At 38.1% G+C, this 15710-nt stretch overlaps 1 protein-coding gene across 1 annotated transcript; it reads left to right on the top strand.

Annotated features, from left to right (window-relative positions):
- Window positions 1-5770: 5770 nt before the first annotated feature.
- On the top strand, window positions 5771-14917 carry LOC139119853 (uncharacterized). Its single transcript, XM_070683773.1, has 9 exons — window positions 5771-6167; window positions 7217-7375; window positions 7770-8020; window positions 9326-9438; window positions 11126-11315; window positions 11905-12166; window positions 12817-12989; window positions 13744-13921; window positions 14293-14917. The coding sequence occupies exons 1-9, from the start codon at window positions 5849-5851 to the stop codon at window positions 14739-14741; spliced, it is 2094 nt and encodes a 697-aa protein (XP_070539874.1). The 5' UTR covers window positions 5771-5848; the 3' UTR covers window positions 14742-14917.
- Window positions 14918-15710: the final 793 nt, after the last annotated feature.

Genomic DNA, 15710 nt, shown 5'->3' with positions numbered 1-15710 from the left:
CGGTCCATATTTCAGAATTCTGGCAACATAGTTCTGATAATCACAATTTTCTGATTTCTCACTGTGAATAATAAGAAGATCAACCCCTTTTCCGCGGAGGAGATAGCAATTTTGTAATTTTGTCGACATAGAATTTGGCAGCCATGCACAATATTTTCAAGGAAACTAAGGGAATAAGTTGCATCTGTGTTGGCAAAAGAAAGGTTATTGATTTTTTTAAATGTTTGTAACAAAGGAAATTTGCAGGTCTGACAGGTGGTATGATGAGACCATCTTAGTTGCTGATAACTTTATCTTGACAAGTGTGCAATTTTTAGCACCTCCAAAAATCGAATTCTCATTCAATTTACTCTTGAATTTTAAACATATAATACTCAACTTATAGTTGTAACAAATAATCCTGAACTTAAATTGTAAGTTAAACATTTTTAAGAAACTGATAAAATTGAAAAGCCTTCTGCAAAAAATGTCTGAGTGAACAAATCAAGGGGAATTATGGGTAGCCTCACTTACTGTGGAGGGCACCTACCGCGACCCTGTAGATGACGTCATTCGTTTTCTCGTCATGGGTATTGCTTGACATCCTTGATTAGTAACGCTGCACGTAACACAGCGTATTTTATTCAAAATAACTTTTTTGTAAATATTCATTCAATTATAAGTAATTTTTCCACCAAAGGTTAAAATAACAAAACGACAATATTATTTTGCAATAAAGTTCTTGAATAAGAGTCATTTCAATTGTGCTCATCATGATTTTGGGCCAAGAAAAATAAAAAGTTTGTTTTTCATCCTAGACATTGCAAAAATGATGCGGTGAAGCGGGTTTTTTTCCTTCTCAATTTTTTTAATTCTTCAACCAACAAGAACGCGCAAAACAACATGAAAACAACGTATGAATGCACGCAGAGATAAATGCACAGCAGTGTTGCTTTAGTATTTTTGTATGGCAACAGTTCTCAGCGTCGTTTGACTTTTAGTGCAGCAGTGCAGAGTTTTGACAGCTTAATATAACAGTGACGTATGTGTACAGTTCTGAATGGAATGTTAGTGTCAGTTATTTGTTTACAGTTCTGTTTTATACAGCACTGTGTTATGCGTAATTTTGCAGTTTTTCATTTTATTTCTTCATGAGCAGATAAAAAGGTTGACATGGCGGGTCTGAATTGACGCGCGCGAGGATGAGAAACAAAACTTTTTATTTTTGTTAGCCTTAGGGGAGGGCCACTTTGACAGAAAGTGATTTTAAACGGCCAAACCTTTGAATGTCTATTTGATATTTCCTGAATAGGAAATTGCCAACAAAATACTTAAACACGGTCCCTCCGTGGAGGGACCGTGTTTTAAATACATACATATTATCGAAAAACTTCACAATCAAAGAAGATGCAGTAGTATCCTACATCTTGGACAGTTCAAACTGATGAAAAACAAGAGACAAAAACATATGGGAAACATATGGGAAAGATTGCAAAGTGTATATCAATTATCAAATGTCTATAAATGTACAGACATTGTTAGTTTTATGTTATATATTGGCAAAAATTATCATAGTTCTCTCATAGACTATCATGAATAGTAAATCAACATCTCGGTGAAATTGCAAAATCCAATTTCTTGCACAGTGTCCATTTGTAACTACCCTAGTCTAATTAAGTACATTAATATGAATAATCAAGAGTACATAAATCAAGATTTAATACCTATCAGTAACATCAAGGTTGGAGCTTATCACCCTGACCAAATAACTCGTTAGCAGCTCATAAGGTAGTAGACGGACCTTATGAGCTGCTAACGAGTTATTTGGTCAGGGCGATAAGCTCCTGCGTTGGTGATCGTCAGAACAAATTAATGAAGGGCATTAGGGAGGGCAATTAACAGATATGGACTGTTTTCTTTGAAATACTATACACAGATAGCTAGGGGAAAGCATTGAGGTAATACTACCTCCATGGGTAAAGTAATAGGTACACACTAGACACAGGTAAGGCTTGTATAATGAAAAAAAGTTTAATACACGATATTTATTGATCATATTCATAAATTCTAGATGAATATTGCTTGCAATACCCTGTGCTCTCACCACATGTGGTGGGAGGCCGTATAACGCCGGGAACACACAGCACGTTACGTAAGGCTAGGAAAGCCCTTGCAATTGACCAAAACATGACGGCAACAAGTATGACATGAATGCCAATCACACTAATAATGGTGAAAATTTTGACAGCTTTGAAAATTACACTCACTGATCCACTTTTACGCAATCCATGAAATCATACTTACACTCACATTTCAGGTTTTCACAAATGCAATAAATCACCAGATTTTCTTCAAGTTAAGTAAATTTGATCCAAATACTGCGGAAATGTCAGTTTTATATTAGGTTTTGGTGCTTCATGAATTGATGAGTGGGTGTTCATGTAATTTGCATCTGCAAGGCGAAATTACATGATTACGTTACGTGAGGGAGTCGGTGGCAGAATTGCATGGTATAGAGAGTATGGTAAATTGTTCATCAAGATACATTACACATGTTACTGCAGTACAGCACCAAAAAATTAACATTCCCTGTCTTTAGTTTCCCAACAAAGTTAATTTACTATAACGGGCATTGTTACAGTTGATAGCTGAATTTTAGTCGAGACCTAACTTCAAATGTCAAATGCAATTTGCATCTACAAGGCGAAATTACAAGAATTAAAGATAGTGATGAAGCTTTATATTGATCTATTTCTACCTATTTGAATTATTTATTTAGTGTATTCATTTTAATTTTTTATCGTAGATCAATCACCAGAAAAGAGTTAACGCTTGCCCCCGTCCCCCCAACAAAGAATTGCTTCCTATACCCCTGCGACGAAGAATGTTGTCAGCGTATCATTGCATTGACCCATGGTCATTGACCATAGGGTCTATGATTGGTCACATATAGCCGAATAAAGCGCCGCAAGTAGAGGTATACACGAGATCATGGTACACTTCGTGACATAGAGCAAGAACCACTAGGCCACAGCTACAGCGAACTGTACCGCAATCAAGTGTATACGTCGATGTAAGGGTCACTACTTGAATGGTGCACGGTCCCTCCGTACCGTGAATAAAGCGATGTATAGTCACTTATTTTCAACCGGAAATAGTCTGTTCTAAGGGCATTGCGCCGCAATAATTTTTTCCGTAAGACCTTTTTGCAAAAACGCATTCAATTTTCAGTAATGATAACCTGAGATTGAAATATTGGTTGGGTTTACTTGTTAGCATGACAAGCGGTAACAGGTTGGACAGGTTGGGTGAGAAAGAAGTGTAAATTTATCCAAATATATGCAAATAGCCCGATTTACTGGTTTCTTTTTTCTCCCGGTTTCAACATTTCAAAAGAGGAAAAAATATGCAACTAACCAGAAATGTGTTGGGTAATTACTTTCTTTTATTCGGAATAAGAGTCTTTTCATAATGAATTTAATCACTTTTTTCTTTAAGTCAATGAGTAGATAAAACACAAATTGCCGTTCTTTTCTATACATAAGATCTAGTTTAAAATGACATATTAAATTTCACAGACTAGTGTCAAGATTGAATTTTCATTATAAATACACAAACTTTGAAGTTTTCACCCAAATATGCACCCTTCATCTCTCAAGTGAACTATAACATACCGAACTCATTTTCTTCTTTTTGAAAATATTTAGTATGAGGGGATTTTCATGTCCTTTTTGAGGAGAAATATTGCCTCGAAGAAAACAAAAACAAACACTTGATCGCGCATGCGCCACTTAACTTTGCCATGACTCCAAATACAAAGCACAGCAGACGATCGTGAAAAGGCTACGAGGAGTCAAGAAGGTACCTCATTCTTTAATCCAGGGCCTTGTAAATGGAAAACGCCACCTTGAATACACATTTAACACATGTACAAATTAGGCATTGAAGCAACCGATAAGCATTAAGGTAGTATGCAGCTCGACACTGAAACACTTAAACTTTTGCTTAAACTTTCCAAGAAAAAAAACCTTTCAATCATTATCTTTCCGAATCGAGAACACAATTTTTGGACTTGTCACCGTGCATGCAAATGGCACTAGCTAAACAAATCACTAAATATTTACTGACCTTTAAAATTCACTGAAAATGATCTCCACCCCTATGCGAACTCTATTAAATTTTTGATTTTCACAAAAATAAGACCACGGTGAAAACCCTTGAGTTCAATGAGCTTCATTATAGCCCCCATACGTAGTAGTCCAAAAAGGTACATGTATTGTAAAAATTTGAGGGTCCGAATTTGGTTTTGAAAAAGAACAGGTGAAATTTTCCTTGAGAAATATGTGAGTAAAAGTTTAAGTATTTCAATTTCGAAGCACATAATACATTTAGCTCTAAGAATTTGTTTTTGAAAGTATAGTTGACGATTTTATTGATCTTACCACAGAAGGTAAGAGAGATATGGTTCGTAGGTCTACAAGTTACGCGTCCGATGACAAGAAGCAATATGATTTGTTGAGCGAAGAAAATTGAAGAAAATTGTAGTGTAAATATTCTTTCCAATTCCATACTTCGTTTGAATCTTTAGGATTCCCTTGCATTTTACACAACTTGGTTTATGCACTTGATAGATGAGCAGAATTAAATTCATCTTGAATTCACTCCGTAATTAACATGTTAATTACGATTACGGGGTGAATTTAATTATTCTGCCAGTTTTAGTTTCTCTACGAGCTTCAAAGTGAACTCATCATAGTACATTGTGCAATATCGTAAAAATACTGATTGTAAACGATTGAGAGTCCTAATATATGTCCCCGAAGAGCATTCTGCCGCCTAAACAGATGTGTCTTCATCTCCCTTTTACTGTTCAAAATTCATATGTACATCGTCTGACGGTCTTCTGATTTCTCTTCTCCAATCCTAGTGAGTAATATTAGTCATGATGCGTGTAAATTTTGACTCAGCCAATCGAGCACACAGTAAGTGAGGCTACCCACAATTCTCCATGATCTGTACACACGGAGATCACTCACTGAACTGAAGCAAATTTCTTCTGTACACAGAACAACTCGGTCCATATTTCAAAATTCTGGCAACATAGTTCTGATAATCATAATTTTCTGATTTCTCACTGTGAATAATGAGAAGATCAACCCCTTTTCCACGGAGGAGATAGCAATTTTGTAATTTTGTCGACGTAGATTTTTGACAGCCATACACAATATTTTCAAGGAAACTAAGGGAATAAGTTGCATCTGTGTTGGCAAAAGAAAGTGTATTGATTTTTTTTAATGTTCGTAACAAAGGAAATTTGCATGTCTGACAGGTGGTATGATGAGAACATCTTAGTTGCTGATAACTTTATCTTGACAAGTGTGCAGTTTTTAGCACCGCCAAACATCGACTTCTCATTCAATTTACTCTTGAATTTTAAACATAATCAATAATTTTTGAACATAGTCTTAACAAATAATCCTGAACTTAAATTGTAAGTTAAAAATTGTTAAGAAAATGATAAAATTGAAAAAGCCTTTCGCAAAAAATGTCTGAGTGAACAAATCAAGGGGAATTATGGGTAGCCTCACTTACTGTGGAGCACAGCTCTCTTTGTGATCGTGTTTCTTCCTATTATGTGGAGGGCAATGTCCTGAAGGTCGTGCGCTCCGTTTTATCAAAATAATCGTATTTACATATCATCCCCATTGATGCACTCTCTTTTCAACGCAATTGGCTGTTGAAGATGCATACACCTGGTAACGATGAGGCGATGTATATAAACTAATCAAATCAACAGAAATACGTCTGTATGATCTTCAGCATAGACGTGTGACTATACCGTGCACGGAGAAAGCCAGTGAACTGTTGCATGGGATTGCTAGCTCCACGTTTCTTACACCACCAAACCACCATGCTGCTGTTCGCTGTTCTTACTCCTTACTTTCTAACTCTTCTGGTCTGTCCTCGTCCCGCCTCCGGCTCCTTCGGAGATGACATATCGAATGACAACGCCGACAACAGATTCGCTGAGATGGGCCAGGTGTACAAGGAAACCTTCAACGTGACCATGGGTCAAGTAGACATAGAACTTGTTGTACAGGACACTGGGGGTGTGCAGGAAATTTGGATTTTGGACTTCCAGCCGTTCAGATTCATTCAGAACGCCTTGCCCGTGGATGAAGCGACAGGCAAGTACATTATTTACGACTTCTTTAAATAATAAAAGTAATGCCCCTTCCTGAGAATGCATTCAAATTGCGCCTGTGAACAATCTACAAAATGCTATGTAGTTGGACAATTCGACATGTGTGTACACTACTTAAATTTCCATTTCAACGTATTCCTCTTCGTTTTCATTACGTTTTGCGTATGCGTGAAATGCATGTTTTTGATGTCATTTGAGTTTTAACCACAGAATTCATATAATTGGAGGACAGGAAAATAAATTTAGTGTCATATGACGTTTTGAATCTGCCTTATAAAGTTGCTACATGTACTTAGTCTGCTTCTGTATCGTTAAACTCTGACCCATTTGTGAAACGTGAGGGTCAGAATCCTTCATAGATTGCTGTTCCCCCCGGATTTGACCAGACTACTTACTTTTGATATAACATTTTCTTCCTCAATAAAGAATTTTAGTTTTTATAAAATGTGTACAGAAAATGGCGTACTTGAAAGGGATGGGGCTTTCCGAATCGGTGCTTTTACGGCTGATAAGAGGAAAAAAATTAACAGATGTTCCAGTCTCATATGCAAATTACCTCACCTTATTTGCCGCAAATCGGTCACCAGTACCTCTCATGACATCACACCTTGGATTTAGTGCGCAATCTCCGCCAGTTTGACTCAACCCCTGGCAATAGACGACCAAGTCACTCGCCGATTCGGACAAGTGTACAGATTTATAGATGTCCACTTCATGGAACAATATGCACAAAATGTATTTTTTCTCAACGTATATGTAATCGTCTATTGTTTCCACACTCTGGATCATGACTGGGATGCACGTCTTACCGTCCGTGCTTCCAGCGTTTACATGATTGCAATTATACTGGAATTATTATACTGTAATAAAAAGCGACAGAAATCCGCACTCTTCTATAGGCGTCGCCCTCCTCTGTCGACATCTCTTTTCGTGTCGACAAAATGATACACGTGTGTCCTTCCCGCTTTCAAAATGGCGCCAATGTCTTTATCCTTGAATGACGATAATTGCAATCCTACTGTGCCGTTTTAGGTCGACTTGACATGTCGAGAACAGGTGAATGTTCCAGCGTGTATGAAGACTCCGAATTTCCTACATACTTACAAGACAATTACTTTGCGAACAAGACTTCTGGAGAACTGACCACAAAAAAGCTGTTTACATCGTTCGTCAGGGATAATACTTTAGATTGTAAGTACAAGCAAATCAAGCTGGATTATCAGGGTCGGCTTATCTCTGTTCTGAAAGTCTCACCATATGTATGGAATAGTAATTAGTGGCGCACCACACAAATCCGCCTTTTTAATTCAAACTACACACTGTCAAGCTCAAGTACGTCGTATGTACTGTTTAAAAGGTTTCGAAATCTTTACAGCTTGCTAGATCTCATTGAAAACTTGCATCAGTTGCTAGGATGTAGAGGAAATATCTGTCGTTTGATAAACCACGATGGACGCAAAGCGTTCCTCGATGACAAATATCAATATACTTGTATAGTGACGAAATCCGCGCCGTTCAAAGTATATTGTTTGTATAGATTCAAAAATTTCATTTTGTTTTATTCGACAATTATTTCAATTCATAGCCAACAACTACAGAAATCACAAGATCGTCTACAGTGGAGATTTAGAGACTTTCTTTGAATGCAAAAAATCTGATGGGTTGACGTCGATCTGGGACGTAACCTCAGACACGCAAGATGAGATTGAGTACCGTACCAAACTCTACGCTACCAATGTTAGACCCAAAGACTTGTCATCGGCCTCCGCTGGGATGTCCTTCGTCCAGTCTCACATCGAACTGATCTGGAGACTTTCACGTACCGCCATAGGAAAGGTAAATTTTATCGTCAGTTTAGTAAACTAGAGTGTAAAACGAATGAAGTTCTTTAAGAGTTTGTTCTCAAAAATGACTTGGGCAAATGCTTAAATGTCCTTAGGTCTTCTCATCCTCGCAATACTTGGGGCATTCATGATGTGACGTAACGATATCATCTTTTCCTTCTTAGCCTTTTCCCATTGGACAAGAATCATTGCACCATATCATATAAAGAGCTAATTGTCGCAAATAGTCTTGTTTCCAATGCGATGCAGGTGAAAAATCGAAACAAATTCATCTCAATAGATGACTGATCATGAAACGATTCTGGTATTTTCAGAGTTATGACTGTCAATTTAACTATCATTGTTGAACACCAATCCCATTTCCAATCCCAAATGCCACACTGGCGACTCAATATTTTTTGCAGTGGCTGTGACCAGGCATACGTAGAAAATGGGAACAATATTTTCACCGATAAAATGCCAAAATATGTCTTAATATTTGGCAAACTGTCTGCAATGTTGCGCATCAAAACCTGCATGCACCGACGGGTGACAAATTAAATCTGAGAGTCTTGCTAGTAATTGTATCAATTAAATTTGGAAGTTCAGTTTTTTCCATGTCTTGCAACGATGGAGACTTTCTAAATTTTAGTCACCCACGTATTCGTCAGATTTAAGCATTGACGCGTTTTCCTGTTTTTTTTTTTTTGTTTTGGTCGTTAAATAATGATCTTGTTCTGTTTATAATCACAAAAACATGTCAAAATGACGATAACTTGCCAATACAAGGTGTATTCCATGTCCAATAATACAGATTTTCATGAAAATTAATTTATTCCGGAATTACGTTTCATCTTGTACAAAAAGCATTTAAACGTTATGAAAATTTACAACTATTTTCCTTCAGATGTCGCACAAACTCCATTCTCATCATCGTAAACGATTTCTCTTGTCGATGGCATTTGCAACTATCATGCACTCGATCTTTACGTCCTTCAATGTATCAAAAAGTGAATTTTTGAGATTTCTTTAAATGAACGTCTTCGACAAAAAATTAAGACCTGAACTAAAAGAGGAAAAAATGCAATTGGGTTAACAAATTTCAGTAACTTAGCCCACCTCATTTGAAATCCGCAAACACTGTATGAAAGCTAGAAATTTGCGTATTTAAAAAAAAATGTTTTAGGTCGAAGCGAGAGATTTGTTTTCCTTTGAGGCAAGTGATGAGCAAAAGCTTCTAATTTTGGCCTCAAAGATGAATTCAAAACAATACATGGTTTTGTCGTCAATTGAAAGTTATTATTACATTTATTTGCAGTTTATCATCAGCTCAACTGCCATCCTCCAACCGATCTTCGAATTTGCTATAGTCGGCACTGTGTACGACGAAAATGACCAGCCAGTGCCAACGCAAGCAAATCTACATATCAGGTAGGAATTCACAGTGTAAAACGTTTGCACAATGTAAAAAGAATCTTTAAGGTAAAACGCACCTCAAAATTCAAAGACTTTAAAATTTTGCTCAAACTTTCCCAACGAAACTTTAAACCATTTTCTTTCGAAATCAAGTATAAAACACAGCGGTCATCATGCAAAGTGTGGTGCTAGAGAAACAAATCATAGAATATTTCCCGGGACTTGAAAAGTCAAAGTGGCCTTCACCCCTGTATGAACTCCTAGGGGAAAACTGAATTTTCGATTTCACAAAAATAAGCCGGTGAAACTACATTTATTCCACGAACTTCAAAATGAGGACCAACAAATGGCAGACAGAAACTTTTTCGGAGTCCAGGATTGGAATGTCGGTCCCCGAGGCGCAATCTACTGTAAATACATGTAAAATGTTCAGTGTTGTATAACACGTACCAGTATGTTTGACGTCTTTGTCGATGCAAAAGCTTTAAACTCTGAGCGCAATACAATACCAGCGGATTCAAACAAATATTCCATTGATTTATTTGTCGACAACAACCATGCAAAGTATTTTGGTTATTTTTCAACAAACTTTACTATATCATGCAGTATGAATCCTTTAATCCCAACATCAAAAATGTACATATTAAGCTATGGTTTATCAAGGCCTGTTCGCCTTTATTTCTTACAGCTTTACCCAATTTTCAATGACATGTCCATTCCAGGCACATGTCCATAGCGTGGAAATTCATTAGATATACATGCGAACACCTCATGCAAAGTTAGACAATAGAAGACTTTAGGTAGTCCAAGTGCTATGTCAATTTAAGGCTGGATAAGATAATCTTTTGTCAGGGCGTAGACAGTAGATGTCGCTTCTGCTGTCTATGATCAGGACCATTGACTGTTAAGTATCGATTTAGTTCCCACACATTACATGTAAAATGACGGCATTGCTAGTTGTGATATGCCTCACACAGAGAGTGATAAGTTGTACCTTAAGTTCTTGTCAATATTGTCTGTCACATCATGGACCTACTGGTCTATGGTAAATCATGGACCTAAAAAAGAGGCCCATGAGTAAATCAAGTTTCGTGATTGTATTCTTTTTGGCATCAGCATTTGGCATAACCGCAATTCCATGTAAAAAGGAGAACTACCTCTCTCGGGCGTTCACTCATTTTTCCATTCAGGGATACACTCGTGTATCCATGGCTTCGCTGCGTTAGCAATGGCACCGTTTTTATCAAAACATTACGGTTCAACATGCCGCTCATTAGAGCAAGCATCGCCCTGTTTTCTTGTTATTGAAATATTACACTTTCTTGCGTCACCTGGTTCAAACAAGATCTGCTACTAAATCGTTTCTTCGGCTGAACTTTACCCTGACCACTTCTACTCTTTCCATTGTTTCGACCTTTCCAGTTTCCGAATGCGCCAACAGGTAAAAAAACCTGACAAATCTGCATTTCCCTCATAGTTACTATTTTCTTTATCGGAAAAGATTGATAGCACAGTTTATCTCGTTTATGCACAGCCAATCTTTAAATTTATACTTTTTTCGTACAGTTTTTTCAAGTCTTGGAATTAGCACTAAGTGCTTTTAAAACTGTTATTTTATTAATCGGTAAAATGAAATGGTTGCTAGGGGATAGTGCGTTTATTAGCTGGTCATGCAACTGACAGGTTATTTTGTTACTGATAGGTTCACAACCGTACTTGACACTGATAAGCAGATGGTCGTGTACGCTGCCGACAGTATAGTCTACATCCCAGATAACGAAAATCACGCCATCAACAAAACTGTTCTAGCGCCACCTTCCACTCTTGCAAACACGACTGTGTGTACCATTGCTCTCGATGAAGGCACGGGTTCCCAGCTGCAATGTCGACAGGTAGGTTCTTGTTTTTCCAAAGTTTAGATTCAAGGAATTTACTGGGATTTGATTAAAATGCACGCAGTATCAATTAAGCAAATACCTCTAGCAGTACACTGGTAATGTCACGCATTTAAAATTTCCGAACTGGGAAGCTTCACAATTTATATTGATTTCTATTTTAGACTGCGGCTACGTACTTTTTGATATTATAGAAACTTTGATATTTTTACGGTGAGAAGCGTCACCATTTTGGTACTTCTACAGAATGTTTGATTTCCAAGACTTTGGGCCAACCTTTTTATTACAACCATCGGACGAAAATATTATTTCAGCAGGACAGCAAATAGAAGTAAAATTAGCTTCGATTTTAATTTGGTGTCTAAAACGATTCGTCGATATCATCACGGCATTTGACGGGTCCAAACAGAATGTCAGACACGACTGTCGTTCGGTCGTACAAAGCTCCTATCTTACAGCTCTCACTTTTAGACTAGTTTCTCGCAGAACACGCATCACGACAAATCTTGTTTTGGGAGAGAAACCAAGAAAAAAAGACCTTGATATATGACATGCTTCTTACACTTGCCGTTTTCCCGGTTTTTAGACTTTTGATTTCAAATTTGTTCTGGAAATTGACACCTCCCTGGCGACCAACAGCGAGCCAGTCGACGCGAGTGGAGTTTTTGAGTTCTTCTTCAACACCTACACTTGTGAAACGGTCAATAACCAAACTCAAGTAGGTACATGCGTACTGAACAGCGACCAGGGTCTGGTGAAGGTGTCGGCTGCAGTTACACTTCAAACTACGGTGTTGCTAGAGGATGCCGAAGATGATCAGATTACCATAACGCTGGTTTCTTTAAGAGGTTTGTATCATTGACAATTACCTTGATCTACACATCTTCAAATACCAGCCCTGACAAGAGTTCAGAGAGCACGACTTCCCATTATTAGGTATACCCACCAACTCTTTACCGTACTGAATTGCTATGATAATGTGTTCTGTACCTCACGAAATGTCATGACCACGCTAAATACTTTATACTTGACCGCTATCAGGACTTGCCTGTTTTCAATCACTTTCTATCTCTTGTGACAATTTCCTCAAGAGCGAGTATGATCAGGTGGATTTATGATTTGGCAATGTCGGTACTTTAGAGGAGTTTCTCATTTCCTGACGCAAAATAGAATGAACCGTCGTGTAATGGACTCCGCCACTCTTTATGGAGTGACCATGGCCAACTCATAGAGCTCGAGACCCATTCAAGACTGAACCACAGGCGCTGTGGGCTGGGTATCCCTTGATCGCTAGTTCGTCTCACAGGTGCCTGGGTTGCCGGTGTACATGCATAGCTCTCTCTATGCATGTACACCGGCAACCCAGGCACCTGTGGTTCGTCTGCTCGATCTATCGATCGCGTACTCGTTTCTCGATCGATCGATCAAGCAGAGACTATCCAGCCCACAAGCGCCTGTGGACACAAAACAGAATTACTGAATTTTCCCTTGAATTTAGGAGTCAACAATGTCGAGTTCAGTGTGCCTGGTAACAGAGGAGTCCTTCACAAGGAAGAGGTCACGCTGGAAGTGAAGTTTTCACCAGCTCTGCTGCGAGAAGACTTCACGTTAGAACTTCTACTGTTCATGGTTTGCAGAGGAGAGGAGTACGCCGGAGAAGAACGCCCGGATGTATGAGTTTGAATTCGCTATCATAAGTAGATTTTTAGTAAATCCATTTTCGTAGCGGAAGAATACTTTTATAACGCGTATGATAATATTCCTGGTATGAATCCAACCATCAAAAAGTAAGGGTTATATTCTGAACAATAAAATTCTGGCCCTGAAACGTTAATTAAAACCTTTAGTTAATTCTCTAGGAATTTCACTTTATAGGCCTAACATCTTGCCAAACTCTTTACAACGAATTTGCTGAGTAAATTATACCTTGATTCGTAACACTGTATCGATATTTGTATCAATTGTCTGAAACTTGGATCAGTTTCTGACAATGTTTGTGGTAAAATACAGGATCATTGAGGAAGTCGCTTATCAAAAAATCAACATAGTTTGACGTCTCCTTGCCTAGACCCTATGCGTCGCTTACGGCCTCCGTGCCTCCGATCCCACGACGGCATAGAGTCTAGGCAAGATGTCTCCAGAAGTGGGCGCGGTTGTAGGTATAGTCGTTATGTTCGATCCGTTAGGAACGTTTCTGAACAAGCGGATGGACTGAGCAGACTGTGCACCATCACCTGAACTTCTGATTATGTAAGTCATGTGGCCAATTAGATGATGACAACTACTCAATGACGACACACTTTGTACATTTAGGCCTACAAATCGTAACCAATCGTCGACAATAGGTACATGGTACGCCATTTGAGCTCTGAGTGTAAATACTCTGTCATTCCACTAAAAGTTGTTGTGCCAATTTGTTCATTAGGGTTGTCTGGAATCTCCAAAGAGAGGCAGATATGTAGCACATCTGGACAACGCTTTCCAACTGCCAAGTGCCCATGGCAATGACACCTTTAATAGCACACATCTTGAAGGCGACTTTCAACAGCCACTCGAAAGTCATGTATACAAGCAGTTGGCCGAAAACGGCGCTGTTCTTGCAGGTCAGTTGTCAATCTGTTGTATAAAGTACGAAGGGTAAATCGCCTTGTAAATCGTCATTTCAATAAGGGACTATCACCACAACGACAATGTTGGTATTGTGATACTTGTACCGTACAGACACCAAACCTCGCCATGTAATTGGTTACGGAGTTAGAAAGGCAGTCAAATTGATGATAGAATATTTACTGAAGACATCTGGACGTAGTAGACGAACATTTCTCCAGGATAAAAATAATCTCGTTTCATTATATTGGCCCGGGTACTTAGTATTTACTAGAACACGACTTCACGCATAAAATTATCCGTTATTTTTTGAGAAAACCTTATAAAGTTGTTTATTGAATTATTAAAACTCCTCTTTCCATTTCAGTGCCTATCCATCAGTCTGTGTTCATAAACAAAGCTTTGTCTGGAAAGTCCGATACCTACACGATTACAACGGTGTACAGACTGAAAAGTAAAACCAGGAAGCGGAGAGACTTGCTAGAAGAAGAGGAAACCATACAGGATGTAGTTTTACACCATGCTGTACGCGACAATAAAATAGTCCATACTCGACGTGCTCGTGCCATAGAGGATAGTGTTGAAAAGCACCACGACAAAGTGGTGGCTTTCCAGGCTGCTGGCTGTCCGTCAAATGCAATTCACGACGGCGACGAGTTTGAATGTATTTGTCCCAAGTGGACTTATCTGAACCAAGATCTATACCAGTGTGAAGCGTCCATATTCAAGGACCTTCCTGTAGGCAGTAGCGACATTATTAGTTCTTCTATCATTTCAATATGTTCTACCGTCATTTTGGTATTTGTCCTGGTGTAATTCTTGCTCAATGTATGTATACAACAGAGTGAATGTGATATTATTGCTCTCATTTGCATTAGCATTTCACATGCACACAAATGTAATCTATATTTATATATATATCATGTACAAAATGTTTAAAATTATTTAATTAAAAAAAAATTGATATAATTAAAAAAATTTTGATGTTCAAATCTGTTCTGAGCCTTTCACTTAATATTGTGGGCTTGAATTTCTATGAAGGATGGGTGAGATAATAGAACAATATTGGTGGTGGTCACTATGACTGGTCTAATGCTTGCGCCCTCTTTGGCAGAGTCTCAAATATTATTGACCCTGGCCAAGCTTTGTGATAGAAACTACATTTGTAAAGTGCAAAGACTATTTCTGTATGGAAATTTGCCCAATTATAGGACTCTAAACTGTATCTAATCAAAAACATTGCGTAGACTGAAGAAGTAGGATGTCAAGGCATTCTCTCTCTCTCTCAATACATATCCTGGGATTGTTGCGATTTCTTTTCTCTAGAATGTCCAATCTAAAGCTGAAAATCTTGGTTGGATTTTCAATTGATAAATCTTCTGAATTAACATTGGAAACCACGAAAATATTTGGGGCAATTTGGTTTCTTTTCATGCCAATAATTTGTATACAGAGTTGAACTTCTATTTCAATATGGATACTTCTTTGAACTTGGAAATGTACTGTGAACAGAAAATCTGACTACTTTCGTGCAAATTTCGATATGACTGGCCCTTTGCACAGGCAATATGCACCATTCTCACAACATATTCTATGTCGACTCTAATTGGACACTGCTGCAACATGAAATGTACAGTGAAAACCCATCTTACTAGACCTCTGTACTATGTTCATACTTCATGCACTGAATTACAAGAACATGAATTCTCGCTTTCTGAAAGTCTTTTGTGACTCTGTTATGCTAATGAATCAAAAGTTGCGCATATTGGTAGCATGGATGGGCAG

The sequence above is a fragment of the Ptychodera flava genome, chromosome 20 (assembly GCF_041260155.1).
Source record: "Ptychodera flava strain L36383 chromosome 20, AS_Pfla_20210202, whole genome shotgun sequence".
Taxonomy (NCBI): Eukaryota; Metazoa; Hemichordata; class Enteropneusta; family Ptychoderidae; genus Ptychodera; species Ptychodera flava.
The sequence above is the reverse complement of the archived record's forward strand: the minus strand, read 5'-3'. Positions and strand labels throughout refer to the sequence as shown.

Bases quoted from the DNA above. Each gene is read 5' to 3' on its own strand.
- LOC139119853 (XM_070683773.1), top strand. From the start codon at position 5,849: ATGGGATTGCTAGCTCCACGTTTCTTACACCACCAAACCACCATGCTG. The intron at 9,439-11,125 runs GTAGGAATTCAC...TGTTACTGATAG, and splicing joins CAAGCAAATCTACATATCAG to GTTCACAACCGTACTTGACA. The intron at 12,990-13,743 runs GTATGAGTTTGA...TTTGTTCATTAG, and splicing joins CCGGAGAAGAACGCCCGGAT to GGTTGTCTGGAATCTCCAAA.